The 12,996-nt window shown below is 40.9% G+C and overlaps 1 protein-coding gene across 2 annotated transcripts in view; it reads left to right on the forward strand.

The window, feature by feature from the left end:
- ush1c (Usher syndrome 1C) overlaps window positions 1–12,996 on the forward strand; it is a 279,860-nt gene that overhangs the window by 218,129 nt on the left and 48,735 nt on the right. For both annotated transcript variants that reach the window (XM_078549127.1, XM_078549128.1), the window contains one exon: window positions 8,956–8,997. In XM_078549127.1, the coding sequence (XP_078405253.1) occupies window positions 8,956–8,997 (42 nt within the window). The remainder of the gene's footprint in view (window positions 1–8,955; window positions 8,998–12,996) is intronic.

Genomic DNA, 12,996 nt, shown 5'->3' on the forward strand with positions numbered 1-12,996 from the left:
TGATCTTCCTTGATGTCAGACGACTTGTACAATATGCTTCTTCCAGGTGATTACGTAGCTGAGGGAGGGATGGGGAGTAATCATTTAGTCCTGCTGCTCCAGCTAGCATGGTGCGGGACAGGCTTGATTGTCATTTCTGACCCATCAATCTTGTATGCTTGCAATTAAATGACACACTTTTCTCTGATTATTTACAGGCAAATGCAAACATTCAGTTTGACTTAAATACCCTCTTACTGTATTCTGAATATATCTTCTGCTTATAAAAAGGACAATTCTACAAGTGTTTGTTAAAAGTTACCACAGAAATAGAGAAAATACAGTGGTAAAAACTCAACTTTGAGAATGTAATTCAAGAATTTTACAAGGCAATTTTCCCACAAAATAATATCAAATTATTGAAAAAGCTGGATTTGTTTTAATGAATCGCTTGCTTTGAGAAATAAACAGTTATGTTAGATTATCAATACAAGTAGGATGTACAAGCCTATGAAAAGCTGCACTTAAGCTAGTAGAATTTAGAGTCTGCTACTCTCAATTCACCTTATCAAATTGCTTTCAACCATTGTTACTGCCAGTGGCAGTGCTAGGTCAATCAGGGTGGTGTTACGTATCGCAAAAATGCACAGTCTAGATGTAATCCTGATTCAGAAGAACAATATGTAATTGTGCTGGATGATTTTCACAGTTCAAGTTGATATGGAACAAATTAAAACACCAGTCAACTCACCATTATGCTTAATTGAGATGTTAGCAACAATGATGAAACAAATGCCTTCAGGTTATCCTGCTGCTATTGCAATGCCACCTATTTTGTTTGGTTTTCTGCTGTGAAACAGGAAAGGGGGCTTTAAATCTCTGAAGCTTATCATAACTGGGAGGGAGGAACATAAGGCTGTGTTATAATCAATATGGGATTGGCATTGGGATAAGAGGTCAGTTAAGTCACCGCTGCTTGTCAGTCACATGTAGATGTCAAGCTGTGCTATGTGTGGGTTGTTCTGTAATTAAGAAGTAAAGAAAAGCAGCATACAGTGGATTTCCAAATAATTTTTCTCAAGTTCTCCAAATTATAACATAGATGAAGCAGCTCAGCGCTAATGGCAAAGAGGAGTGGCGGGACCATTTGCAGGTCGAGAACCTGTTTTATGAATTGGCAGGCTTTGCCAAGGCTCTTTCCCAGAGCCACGGCATTAGCATCCCACCTCCGGGTTTTCCAACCAACCAGGGAGGGTGGGCAGGATGACGAGTTGGTTTCGTCAAAGGGAGGATTTCTCATTAAAGGGACCACAACATGGGTCACAAGGGCTCACTAGCACTAGCAATCACAAGAATGGAGAAGAGACCTGAGAAGGCTTTTACCAGGAAGTTCCTGCTGCAGGATCTGAGGGCTGCAGTGAGGTGGTCTCTCGCAAGGCTGGAAGTGGCCAAGGAAGTCAGCAGCAGGAAGATTGGAGGCAGGCCCTGCAGTGACATGCACCTTATCAGCCACTGGAAATGCATGACTACCTGCTCCACTAGGAAGGAGATCTTGTTCCAGGAGGCTGAAGATGCCAACAGCAACCTACTGTGCGAACCTAAGCCTCTTTGAGGCACTGGTGTTAAAATATATTGAGAGAGTTGAACCTCTGCCTGCAGACCCATCGTTGGGGTCTTGGTTCATACCAGCTGAATCTTGCTGTCATCCCCCCTGTCTTGCGAAGGTCTATGTGGCTGAGGAGAAGGCAGCTGGTGCTGCTTTTCTTCGTATTGCTCCTGCTGCTAGTACTGTTGATGCTAGTCTTGCTCCTCCCCTTTCCCTTCATCAGAGCTGCAAGGGAGGTCTGCTTAAGCTGCTGCCATGTCATTGCGAAGGCTGGTTTTTGGGAAGTACAGCTCAAGCTGATTGAAGTGCTAGGCAGGTAAAAAGTGCCTTTCAAGAAGTTGATAATCACCTGTCAAGCAGTGATAGCATTTTTGTTAGTGTTTTGATAGCACTAGGCCAGCATTTATTGCCCATTCCCAATTGCCCTTGAGAAGGTGGTAATGAGCTGTCTTCTTGAACCGCTGCAACCCATGTGGTGTAGGTACAGCAAAAGTGCTATTAGGGAGGGAGTTCCAGGATTTTGACCCAGCAACAGTGAACGAACGACAATATATTTCTAAGTCAGAATGGTGTGTGGCATGGAGGGGAACTTCCAGGTGGTGGTATTTCCAAGCACCTGCTACCCTTGTCCTTCTAGATGGTAGCGGTCATGGGTTTGGAAGGCACTGTCTAAGGAGCTTTAGTGAATTCCTGCAATGCATCTTGTAGATGGTGCACACTGCTGCAACTGTGCATTGGTAGTGGAGGGAGTAGTGAATGTTTGCGGAAGGGGCACCAATCAAGCAGGCTGCTTTGTCCTAGATGGTGTCAAGCTTCTTGAGTGTTGGAGCTGCACTCATCCAAACAAGCGAAGAATATTCCATCACACTCCTGACTTGTCCCTTATGGATGGTGGAAAGGCTTTGGGAAGTCAGGAGGTAAGCTACTCGCCACAGGATTCCCAGCCTCTGACCTTCCCTTGTAGCCGCAGTAATTATATGGCTAGTCCAGTTCAGTTTCTGGTCAATGGTAACCCCCCCACCAGCATACGAACAAGGAACAGGAGTAGGCCATCCAGCCCCTCGAGCCTGCTCTGCTATTTAATAAGATCATGCCTGATCTGGTAGTAATTTGAATTCTGCATCCCACCTACTGCCAATGACCTATCACCCTCTTGCTTACCAAGAACCTATCTACCTCTGCCTTAAAAACACCTAAAGACTCTGCTTCCACTACCTTTTCAGAAAGGAAGTTCCAAAGACTCACGACCCTCTGAGTGAAAAGATTTTGCCTCAGCACTGTTTTAAGTGGGTGACCCCTTATTTTTAAACATTGACCCCTTGTTCTAGATTCTTCCACCAGAGGAAACATCCTCTCCACATCCACCCTGTCTAGACCCCTCAGGATCTTGTATGTTTAAATCAAGTCACCTCTTACTCTTCTAAACTCCAGCAGATACAAGCCAAGTCTGTCCAACCTTACCTCATAAAACAACTCACCCATTCCAGGTATTAGTCTGGTAAACCTTCTCTGAACTACTTCCAATTCATTTACGCTCTTCTTTAAATAAGGTGACCAATACTGTGCACAGTGCTCCAAATGTGGTCTCACTAGCGCCCTGTACAACTGAAGCATATTCCCCCCTACTTTTGCACTCAATTCCCCTTGCAATAAATGATAACATTCTATTAGCTTTCCTAATTACTTGTTCTACTTGCGTACTAGCCCTTTTTGATTCATGCACTAGGACACCCAGATCCCTCTGCACCTCAGAGCTCTGCAATCTCTCACCATTTAGATAATATGTTTCTCTTTTATTCTTCCTGCCAAAATGGACAATTTCACATTTTCCTACATTATACTCCATCTGCCAGATCTTTGCCCATTCATTTAACCTATCTATATCTGTTTGTAGCCTCCTTGTCCTCTTCACAACTGACTTTCCTACCTATCTTTGTGTCATCAGCAAATTTGGTAACCACCCCATCCATCCCTTCACCCAAGTCATTTATATAAATTGTAAACAGCACTGATCCCTGTGGCATGTCACTCGTTACATCTTGCCAACCTGAAAAAGACCCATTTATGCCATGTTGATAGTGGCAGATTCAGCAATGGTAATGCCATGAATTTCAAGGGGCAGTAGTTAGATCCTCTCTTGTTGGAGATAGTCATTACCTGGCACTTGTGTGGCACGAATGTTACTTGCTACTACTTTGCCCAAGCCTTAACATTGTCCAGGTCTACTGCATTTGCACATGGAGTGCTTCAGTATCTGAGGGGTCACGAATGGTGTTGAACATTGTGCAATCATCAGCGAACGCGCCACTTCTGACCTTATGGAAGGAAGGTCATTGATGAAGCAGCTGAAGATGGTTGGTCCTAGGACACTACCCTGAGGAACTCCTGATGCCCTGGAGCTGAGATGACTGACCTCCAACAACCACAACCATCTTCCTTTGTGGTAGATATGACTCTCCAGTGAAGAGTTTTTCCCCTGATTCCCATTGACTCTAGTTTTGCTAGGGCTCCTTGCTGTCACATTCAGTCAAATGCTGCCTTGATGTCAAGGGCAGTCACTCTCACCTCACCTCTGGAGTTCAGCTCTTTTGTCCATGTTTGAACCAAGGCTGTAATGAGGTCAGAAGCTGAATGATCCTGGAGGACCCCAAACTGAGCACCAATGAGCAGGTTATTGCAAAGCTAGTGCCGTTTGTTAGCACTATTGATGACCCCTTCCATCACTTTGCTGAAGATTGAGTGTAGACTGATGGGGTGATAATTGGCTGGTTTGGATTTGTCCTGCTTATAGGACATATCTAGGCAATTTCCACATAGCTGGGTAGATGCCAGTGCTGTAGCTGTACTGGAACTAATTGGCAAGTTCTGGAGCACAAATCTTCAGTACTATTGCCAGAATATTGTCTGGACCCATAGCCTTTTCAGTATTCAGTGCCTTCAGCCACTTCTTTGAGAGAAGAGCTGCTTTGAACAGCAGCCTCATACCTGGCCAATGTTGTAACTCCTCAATTTCACTGATCAAAGCGTTCTCATGCTTGTCGGTTTCACTTGAGAAGCTCTTTCTGCAGTGCACTCACCTCAGTGACCCTGGTGAGTTGCTGACAGGTTGAGAGACAGTTGCCCTGGTTGGGAAATTCAAAAATCTGGAAGAAGGCAGCAGGATGTCAGGATCCTGACCTAATGTCAATTACAGGCAATTTAACTCCCGACATGCACGTAAGCCTGACTCCCCTTACCTGAGAAAATTCCCCGTATAAGTGGATTCAAAAGGCAATTAAAGCATCTCCACTGGAAAAAAAATGGTTCAAGGGATATGGAAAGAAAATTACGAGATAGATTTGAGATCTATCAAAAGTGGCAAACTTGTTGGCCTAATGACCTTTCCATTTTCCTAAAAATATTTAAATGATAATAAGAGAATACTTGTTTTCCTCTATCATAACCAATTTATTAATTAAATCACATTCTTATAAATTGCATATTTCAAACCCATGGCTTCCTACAATGAAAATGTAATTTTCACTTTTTCATTAAGAGATTGCTTTCTCTTTAAGTCTCTACTCTTTAATTTGCTCAGCATCCATTTTTGTCTGATTATAGCTATGTAAAGCACCTTAAGGTGTTTTTATACATGAAAGGTGCTACTTAAATGTAAATTGCTGTCAGAACATTGTACTTGGCTGAAAAGACATCTGATAACTTTTAAACAATTTTTGCGCAAGGTGAATGTATCTTTGAGAAAAAATGAAAAATCACTAATTCGATTTTTTTTCCATTTCTTGTCTAGTTTGTTGCCACAGCGTGAACACAACATATTTTTGCTCAATTCATAATACTTTCCTCCTTTCACAGCAACCAGAGATGTTGAAACGAATGGTGGTCTACAATTCGTCATTTTGTTCTAAAGGAAAGCACGTAAATAATGAGGAATTTTTATCATAATTTCTTTGATTTTTTTTCGTATGTACTCTTTTGACGTAGACACTTTACATGAATTAGTTCTTGGTTTATCTCCTTCCTCTTTTTTGCTACTCCTACTGCCTTCATTTCCCTTTCCATACATCCCCTGAACTCTACCTAATGTGTGATGTGATTATTTAGTGATTTTGTACTATTCTCTAAACATCGGGAACTCAATTCTCCTGAGTGGACATCAACTTATTGTGCCCTCTTCATTATTCATTGTGCCCCCTTACAACTGAGTTATTCAAACTGTGCAAAACTGGAGTGGCAAAGGCATGCCTACAATCTCTTATGTTTTTCTTTCTGTGTGGTTCAGAAAACCAGTTCGACTATGTCAAAGTGCTCAAAAAAACTCCCCTACCGATGACCCATGTACCTTCTTTTCAATATAAAAAGCAAAAAGAAATACTTGCATTTATATACCCGTTTCATGACCACATGATGTCCAAATGTGCTTTATAGCCAATTAAGTACTTTTGAAGTTACCACTGTTGTAATGTAAGAATATCAGTATAACTTCTCATCCAACTGTAGGAATTCTATAATATCGTGAGGATGTTGATTCAGATCGACAATAATTGAAAGAAACTACAACATTTAGAACATAGTACAGACATAGTAACTAACAAATTGACTTTATTCTACTGTAATTGAATTTTCATTAATGTACCATGGAACAGATATAAATTTTGGACACATACTTTTTTCAAGCAAATCATAGCTTTCATAATTAATTTACCTTGTATTGTGATATTAGTAAAAGGTCAACTTGTAAGTTTATTCCAAAGAAATACCTGGTTTCTTGTTAGAGAAGGATTAGAGTATTTTCAATCAATATGTTGTTAAATGTGTTCTTTGAAGTGCAACTGAATCACACAGAGCCGACTGGTTCAATACTGGTCAGTGCTGAATTAGCTGTTCTAATCTGGGGAAGCAGTAGAATTTCTACAATTGTCCTCAGAACTACTGGGCCAGGGATAGTGGAACTAACTGAGGGCTCCTGCCACTGATCACTATCCAATAACCCCCAACTGAAAAACTGGTGTGTGAATGGCTAAATTTAAGAATGAGCTTGGTTGCGAAGCTCCCATATTTAAATAATGCTTATTTTGGTAGATTTTCAACTTGCCTTCTGAATGCACAACTGGATCCTGGTTTGGTTACCCCTTATAGAATGCATCCAATTGTCATGAAAGTTGAAAATCTACCCTGTGACTTGCACCATTCTTCTGTCCTCCCTAAATCTCCATATAAACTCCCCTGTTCATATTCATGCCCACCCACTTAACCTCACCATCTTCTGTCACCTATCTCCTCCTGTGTCTCGATCAGTAACAAGACCATCTCCAGTCACTATTGTGTCCCCCAAGTACTTCCAACTACACTTTCCTCTGTTAGCCTCTGAAATAACTGTAATCATTAACAACTGCATGATCAGCTTCCCACTGTCCATCATCTTGACCCTCTATTCATCATAACTCTGCATCTTTGATTTGCTTGACCATTTCCTCATCTGCTTGAAATCTTTATTGGCTTTTCTGTAGCCTTTGACATGGCCGATCATGCCAGCCTTCTCAAATGCCTCTCTTCCATTCCCCAGCTCATGGGGGCTTGGCTGTACTTCTACTTTTCCATTTGTAATCAGAGCATTTTCAGCAATTGCTTCTCACCTTACCTAGAACCTTCACCTACAGCATTCTCCCAGAATTCTATCCTTGGTTTCCTCCTTTATATATTCTGCATACTGCCTCTTGTTTATATCGTCTGCAGATATGTTCAACTTCCACATATATGTTGATAACACTCAGCTTTACCCGTCCAGCACCTCTATTAACCCCTCCTTAGCTTCTGTGTTATCAGACAACATATCCAACATCCAACTTTTTTAAGCCATGATTTCTTTCAAAAAAACATTATGAAGACTGTTGCAAAAGCAAAATAGTGCAAATGCAGGAAATCTGAAATAAAAAGAAAAAGTGCTGGAAATACTCAGCAAGTCTGGCAGCATCTGTGAAGAAAGAAACAGAGTTACTGTTGCATGTCAGTGACCTTTGATGAAAGCATTTTCTGTTCTTGCATATTTCAGAAACCATAGTCTTTGATCCCACCCCAAATGTTGCGCTCTTTTTTACCAATTTCATCCCCTTCTTCATCCAATGTGCCATTATGTGCCAGGTTGTTCACAACCTTGGCATTCTGATCTACCCATACTAAGCACACTCCTTCCTACACATTCCTTCCATCACAAAGATCACTCAATTCTAACTTAGCCAGCTTCTACCCCTATCTTAGCCCATAGTTCACTGAAACCCCCATTAATTCCTTGGTCACCTCCAGACACAACAATTCATAAAACCTACCTGTGTGACTAAGCATTTGGTCACAGCTGCTAATACCTCCAGCGTCTGTTCTTGGGGCACCATTTTTATTTTACTGTACAGCTTTGTAAAGTTATTTGTGAATTTTTCCAACAGGGCTAGAGCTAAATTAATTAAGAGGTAAATAAATGCAAATTCCTGTTGTTGAGCATGAAGAATTATCTCCTGGGAGAGTTACTAGAGCATGACTCATACCAATAAAAACAGCTTCGGGAGAGGAAGAGAGGAAGTTGGCATGCAAAAAAAAAACATTTTCCCATGCTCAGTATTTATTGCCAAATCTCATGAAAGAGAAAATGTTTTCATCTCAAGTGGTTCATACATATCGACAAAGATACTGTACTTCGAAAATGGCCTGATAATCTGTGTCCATGTGAAAGGTGTGAATACAATCTTTAAAGAAAGACAATCTTGGCAGCAATAAATTCATAATGCATTGATTGAGGCAAGCAAATTGTCTTAAATGGAGATTAACTAGCTTGTTTTAAGAGATTAAATAGTTACAAACACCACATAATAAATGGATATGAGTGCTCTTGCTTTTGGTCGTCAGGTGGAATTACAGCATACTGAAAGATAAGTGCAAATGTTGCCTTCCTGTTATAAAGTGAAATATTTTCAATCTATAGAACAGTTTCATTAGGCCTTGCTTCAGATCTTGAGAGTTCCCATCGTGAAACAAAGGAATGATTGACACTTATATGGAGAAACATTTGTGCAATCTCCCTTGGAACTATTAAATTTGATAACTGAGGTGCCTTATAATAGAGAAAATAAGTTCAATTTTCTGTAGCATCGTGTAAAAATATAAGTGAAATAAACCAATGGTTGTGCCATTTAATGGAAATATGGTGCAATGATATTTACAGTTACAAAAATTAGTTTGATGGATTATACAGTGATAAAAAAATTGATCAGTCAGAATATTATGTAGATATACCTGGGTTTAATGAAAGAAAGGTACAGTTTTTAAGACAATGATAGCAAGTAACATGAATTGTAATTTGGCATGGTTTCTTCTTACTACAGGGCTTCCAGAAGTATGTGGAGGACTTTGATCCGTATTCCATGGTAAGTAATTCAGCTAATTGGAAGCTAGAGAGGAGTTACTACAGCAACAAAATGCCATACAACTTTTGAAAGGGAAAAGAAAAATTGAAGAGAGAAAGGCCTGTATTTTCGTTTGCATGTCAGGTGCACAGAGTTTGGAGAATTCCCAGCTCCCTGAACCCAACTTTTAAAAATAGCTGCCCAGACATCAGATTTTTGGTCTGGTAAGGAGTGGGAAAGTGGGCTAAATTACAAGGGTGACCCCGGAAGCAGTGAGTATGATACTGAGTGTAGAGGCAGGCTGGGCAGAAGGCCTGCCTTGGGGCTCTGGCACTCTGTCCAGCCCTCAACCCTCAACACCCCCCAAACACTCACACAATCCCCATGTCCCAACCATGCTCATGGCTGCTATGCTTCTGTACCCAACCCACATGGCTGCTTGTACTCTCCATGCCAACCTATACCCCATATACTCCCCCATGGCCCTTTATAGCTACTATTGCCAACTTAGTGCCAATACATGACCCACACCCACCACCCTTTGTCCTTATACCATCATGCCAACTTACCCAGTATCCACCATAGGCAGACCTCAGGACCCATGAGAGTGAGATAAAATAAAGTTTTATAAAATAAAGTTATGTCTATTGTAGGCTTTCTTATATTGAAAAAAAACATTCTCATTCATAAAAACACATTTACATTCCTTCAACTAAATAATTCCTTATAGCAACAAACATGCCCTGAACCTTGGAGAAGCCAAAAAGAGATGCAAATCCAAGTGCCTATTTATTATATTTGGCATCATTGCAGGTTAGGTTGGTGTAATTGTTGGCTCTGGAAAACCAGCCATCAATCAGGGAGTTCAGCTCATTTAAGTATTTTTCTGGTATTCATTATAGAAGAAAGTCCCAGGTTCAATTGTCATTTTGTGCTGACTTGCTGCTCACAATATAGGCAGCAGTTGCAAAAACAGACTTGTTCTTAGCACTTCTGGATAATGGGGAGGAAAAATCGGAACAGATGGAAAAAATTAATAATATTGTTTGCTGCTATTCAATGCACCTCTAGAAAATGCTTGTGTGGAAGTTAAATGATTACTGGGAGCAAGATGAGGCATGAAGAATATCTTACAAAATAACATGGCAGCAGCTCTCGGCCAGAGACAAATTTGCCCTTTATTAGTATATTGCAAGATGTGTGAGAAAAGAGGAGCATTTGTAGAAAGTATTGGGAAAACGTTAGAGTCTATTATAAAGGATGTAATAGCAGAGCATTTAGAAATGCATAACATAATCAAGCAGAGTCAGCACAACTTCATGAAGGGGCAATCATGCCTAACACATTTATTAGAATTCTTTGAGGAGGTAAAAAGCAGGATAGATAAAGGGGAACCAGTAGATGTAATATATTTGGATTTTGATGTTTGATAAGGTACCACACATAAGGCTACTTAATAAGATAAGAGCCCATGGTGTTGGGGTAGTATATTAGCATGGATAGAGGATTGGCTAGCTAATAGAAGACAGAGATTGGGATAAGGGGGACATTTTCAGGATGGCAACCTGTAACTAGTGGAGTGCCACATGGATCAGTGCTGGGGCCACAATTATTTACAATATATATTAATGACTTGGATGAGTGAAGTGAATGTACTATCGCCAAGTTTGCGGATGACACAAAAATAGGTGGGAAGGCAAGTGGTGAGGATGGCACAAGGAGTCTACAGAGGGATATAGACAGGTTAAGTGAGTGGGCAAAAACTTGGCCGATGGAATATAATGTGGGAAAAAGTGAGGTTATGCACTTTGGCAGGAAGAATAGAGGAACTGAATATTATTTAAATGGAGAAAGACTGCAGAAAGCTGCAGCACAGAGGGATTTGGGGGTCCTTGTGCATGAATCACAAAAAGCTAACATACAAGTTCAGCAGGTAATAGGGAAGGCAAATGGAATGTTGGCCTTTATTTCAAAGGGAATGGAGTATAAAAGTAAGAAAGTCTTGCTAAAACTATACAAGGCACTAATTAGACCACACCTAGAATACAGTGAACAGTTTTGGTCCCCTTGTCTAAGGAAAGATATACAGACATTGGAGGCAGTCCAGAGAAAGTTCACTAGGCTGATCCCAGATATGGAGGGACTTTCTTATGAGGAGAGGTTGAGTATGTTGGGCCTGTACTCATTGGAGTTTAGAAGAATGAGAGGCGACCTTATTGAAATATATAAGATTCTTAGGGGGCTTGACAGGATAGGTGCTGCGAGATTGATTCCACTTGTGGGAGAGCCTAGGACCAGAGAGCATAATCTCAGAGCAAGGGGTCGCCCATTTAAGACAGAGATGAGGAGGAATTTCTTTTCTCAGAGGGTAGTGAATCTGTGGAATTCTTTACTGTGGAGGACTGTAGAGGCTGGGTTGTTAAGCATATTCAAGGCTGAGATAGATAGATTTTTAATCAGTTAGGGAATCAAGGGTTATTGGGGAAAAGACAGGAAAGTGGAGTTGAAGATTATCAGATCAACCATGATCTCATTGAATGGCGGAGCAGACTCGACGGGCCAAATGGCCTACTTCTGCTGCTACGTCTTATGGTCTTAAAAATAGTTGAGTTAAGCAGGGAGCTCCCATTGTGTTTAAAACATATTTTGAAACCATTGTAAACAGCTCAGGTGTTCCTGCTACAATAATAGAAACAATACCTCTTACAATGTATTGCAAACTTTAAATCATTCAATTCAAACTCATTTCCTTAAATAACATTGGCAATTAAATTGATTTATGCATAATAAACTCACTTAATGTGAACATTTGTCACTGACCAAAACCTGTTGTGTTGCCACTTTGTCTAAACCATTATTAACATCACAGTCTTCCCCCAATCTCATTTTATTAATTTGGTGTTAAACACAATAGGTGTTCAGTGATAATCATGCATGCTGTTATAAATACCTAGCTCATAGTTCATAGTAATATTTTAATAATAATTTCCAGTTCTGGGAAAATTAAAATTTAACTGTAGGAAATGGGATAAATGCAAATTAAAGCAGCTTGGAAATTATTACACTTAAAAAGTTGGGGCCATGCTGACTTAAAGGGTTAACAGCTAGAAAGATAAAAACATAAAGCAGCAGGTGGGCTTACTTAGCTGGAGAATTGGAGACAAGGTGTCTACGCTGCTTGAAAAGAAATGCAGCCCAGAGAGTTGTTTTGTTTGGTTGTTAGATCTACAATTAGTTTAAAACAGGCTTGTCCAACCTTTTCTTTTGGCGGGGGGCACATTTGCATATTTTTCTCATTCAAGGGGCCAAGGAGCAAATTTCAGAGAGATAAGGTTTGGCACAACAATAAACTGAATTTCAAAAAAAAGCTGAGGTTTTAAGGAAAGAAACAATTGCTGAGCAAAAGTACAGCAATGTCATAGCAATAAATTGTTAATTTAAAAAAGAGGAATTGATAAAAATGACCAGAGTGTGAGAGGGTCAGAGTGTCTGTGTCCGGCACACTCCCAGTCTCAGGGTACTCACTCACTCACCATCACCCATTGTGAGTGGGTGCATGTGTTTGTGTTGGTATGTGGCAGTGAGTGTGAGTGAGAAACCTGATATTGGTCACAAGGCAGACTCGCACTCCACATTCCTACCACCCCCCACACACAGTCTCTCGCGTTCCTCCCATCCACACACTCAGTCTCGCACACTACGCCCCCACACTCAGTCTTTTGCACTCCCCTAACACACACTCAGTCACATTCTCTCACTACGCCACACACACACTGTCACATTCTCTCACTCCCCCATACACTCTCTCCCTCATTCACCCCCACACTCTCAGACGCACTCACTCATTTCCCCCACCCCACACACACACATACTCGCTCCCACATATACTCACTTCGTCACTCTCTCACTCTCCCACACATTCACTCTCTGATTCTCCCCCACATACACTCTCTCTCAATCCCTCCCCACACTCACAGACACACACTGTCATTCCCCCCCACCCTCACAGACATACTCTCT

Source organism: Cetorhinus maximus, chromosome 9 (genome assembly GCF_964194155.1).
Source record: "Cetorhinus maximus chromosome 9, sCetMax3.hap1.1, whole genome shotgun sequence".
NCBI lineage: Eukaryota > Metazoa > Chordata > Chondrichthyes > Lamniformes > Cetorhinidae > Cetorhinus > Cetorhinus maximus.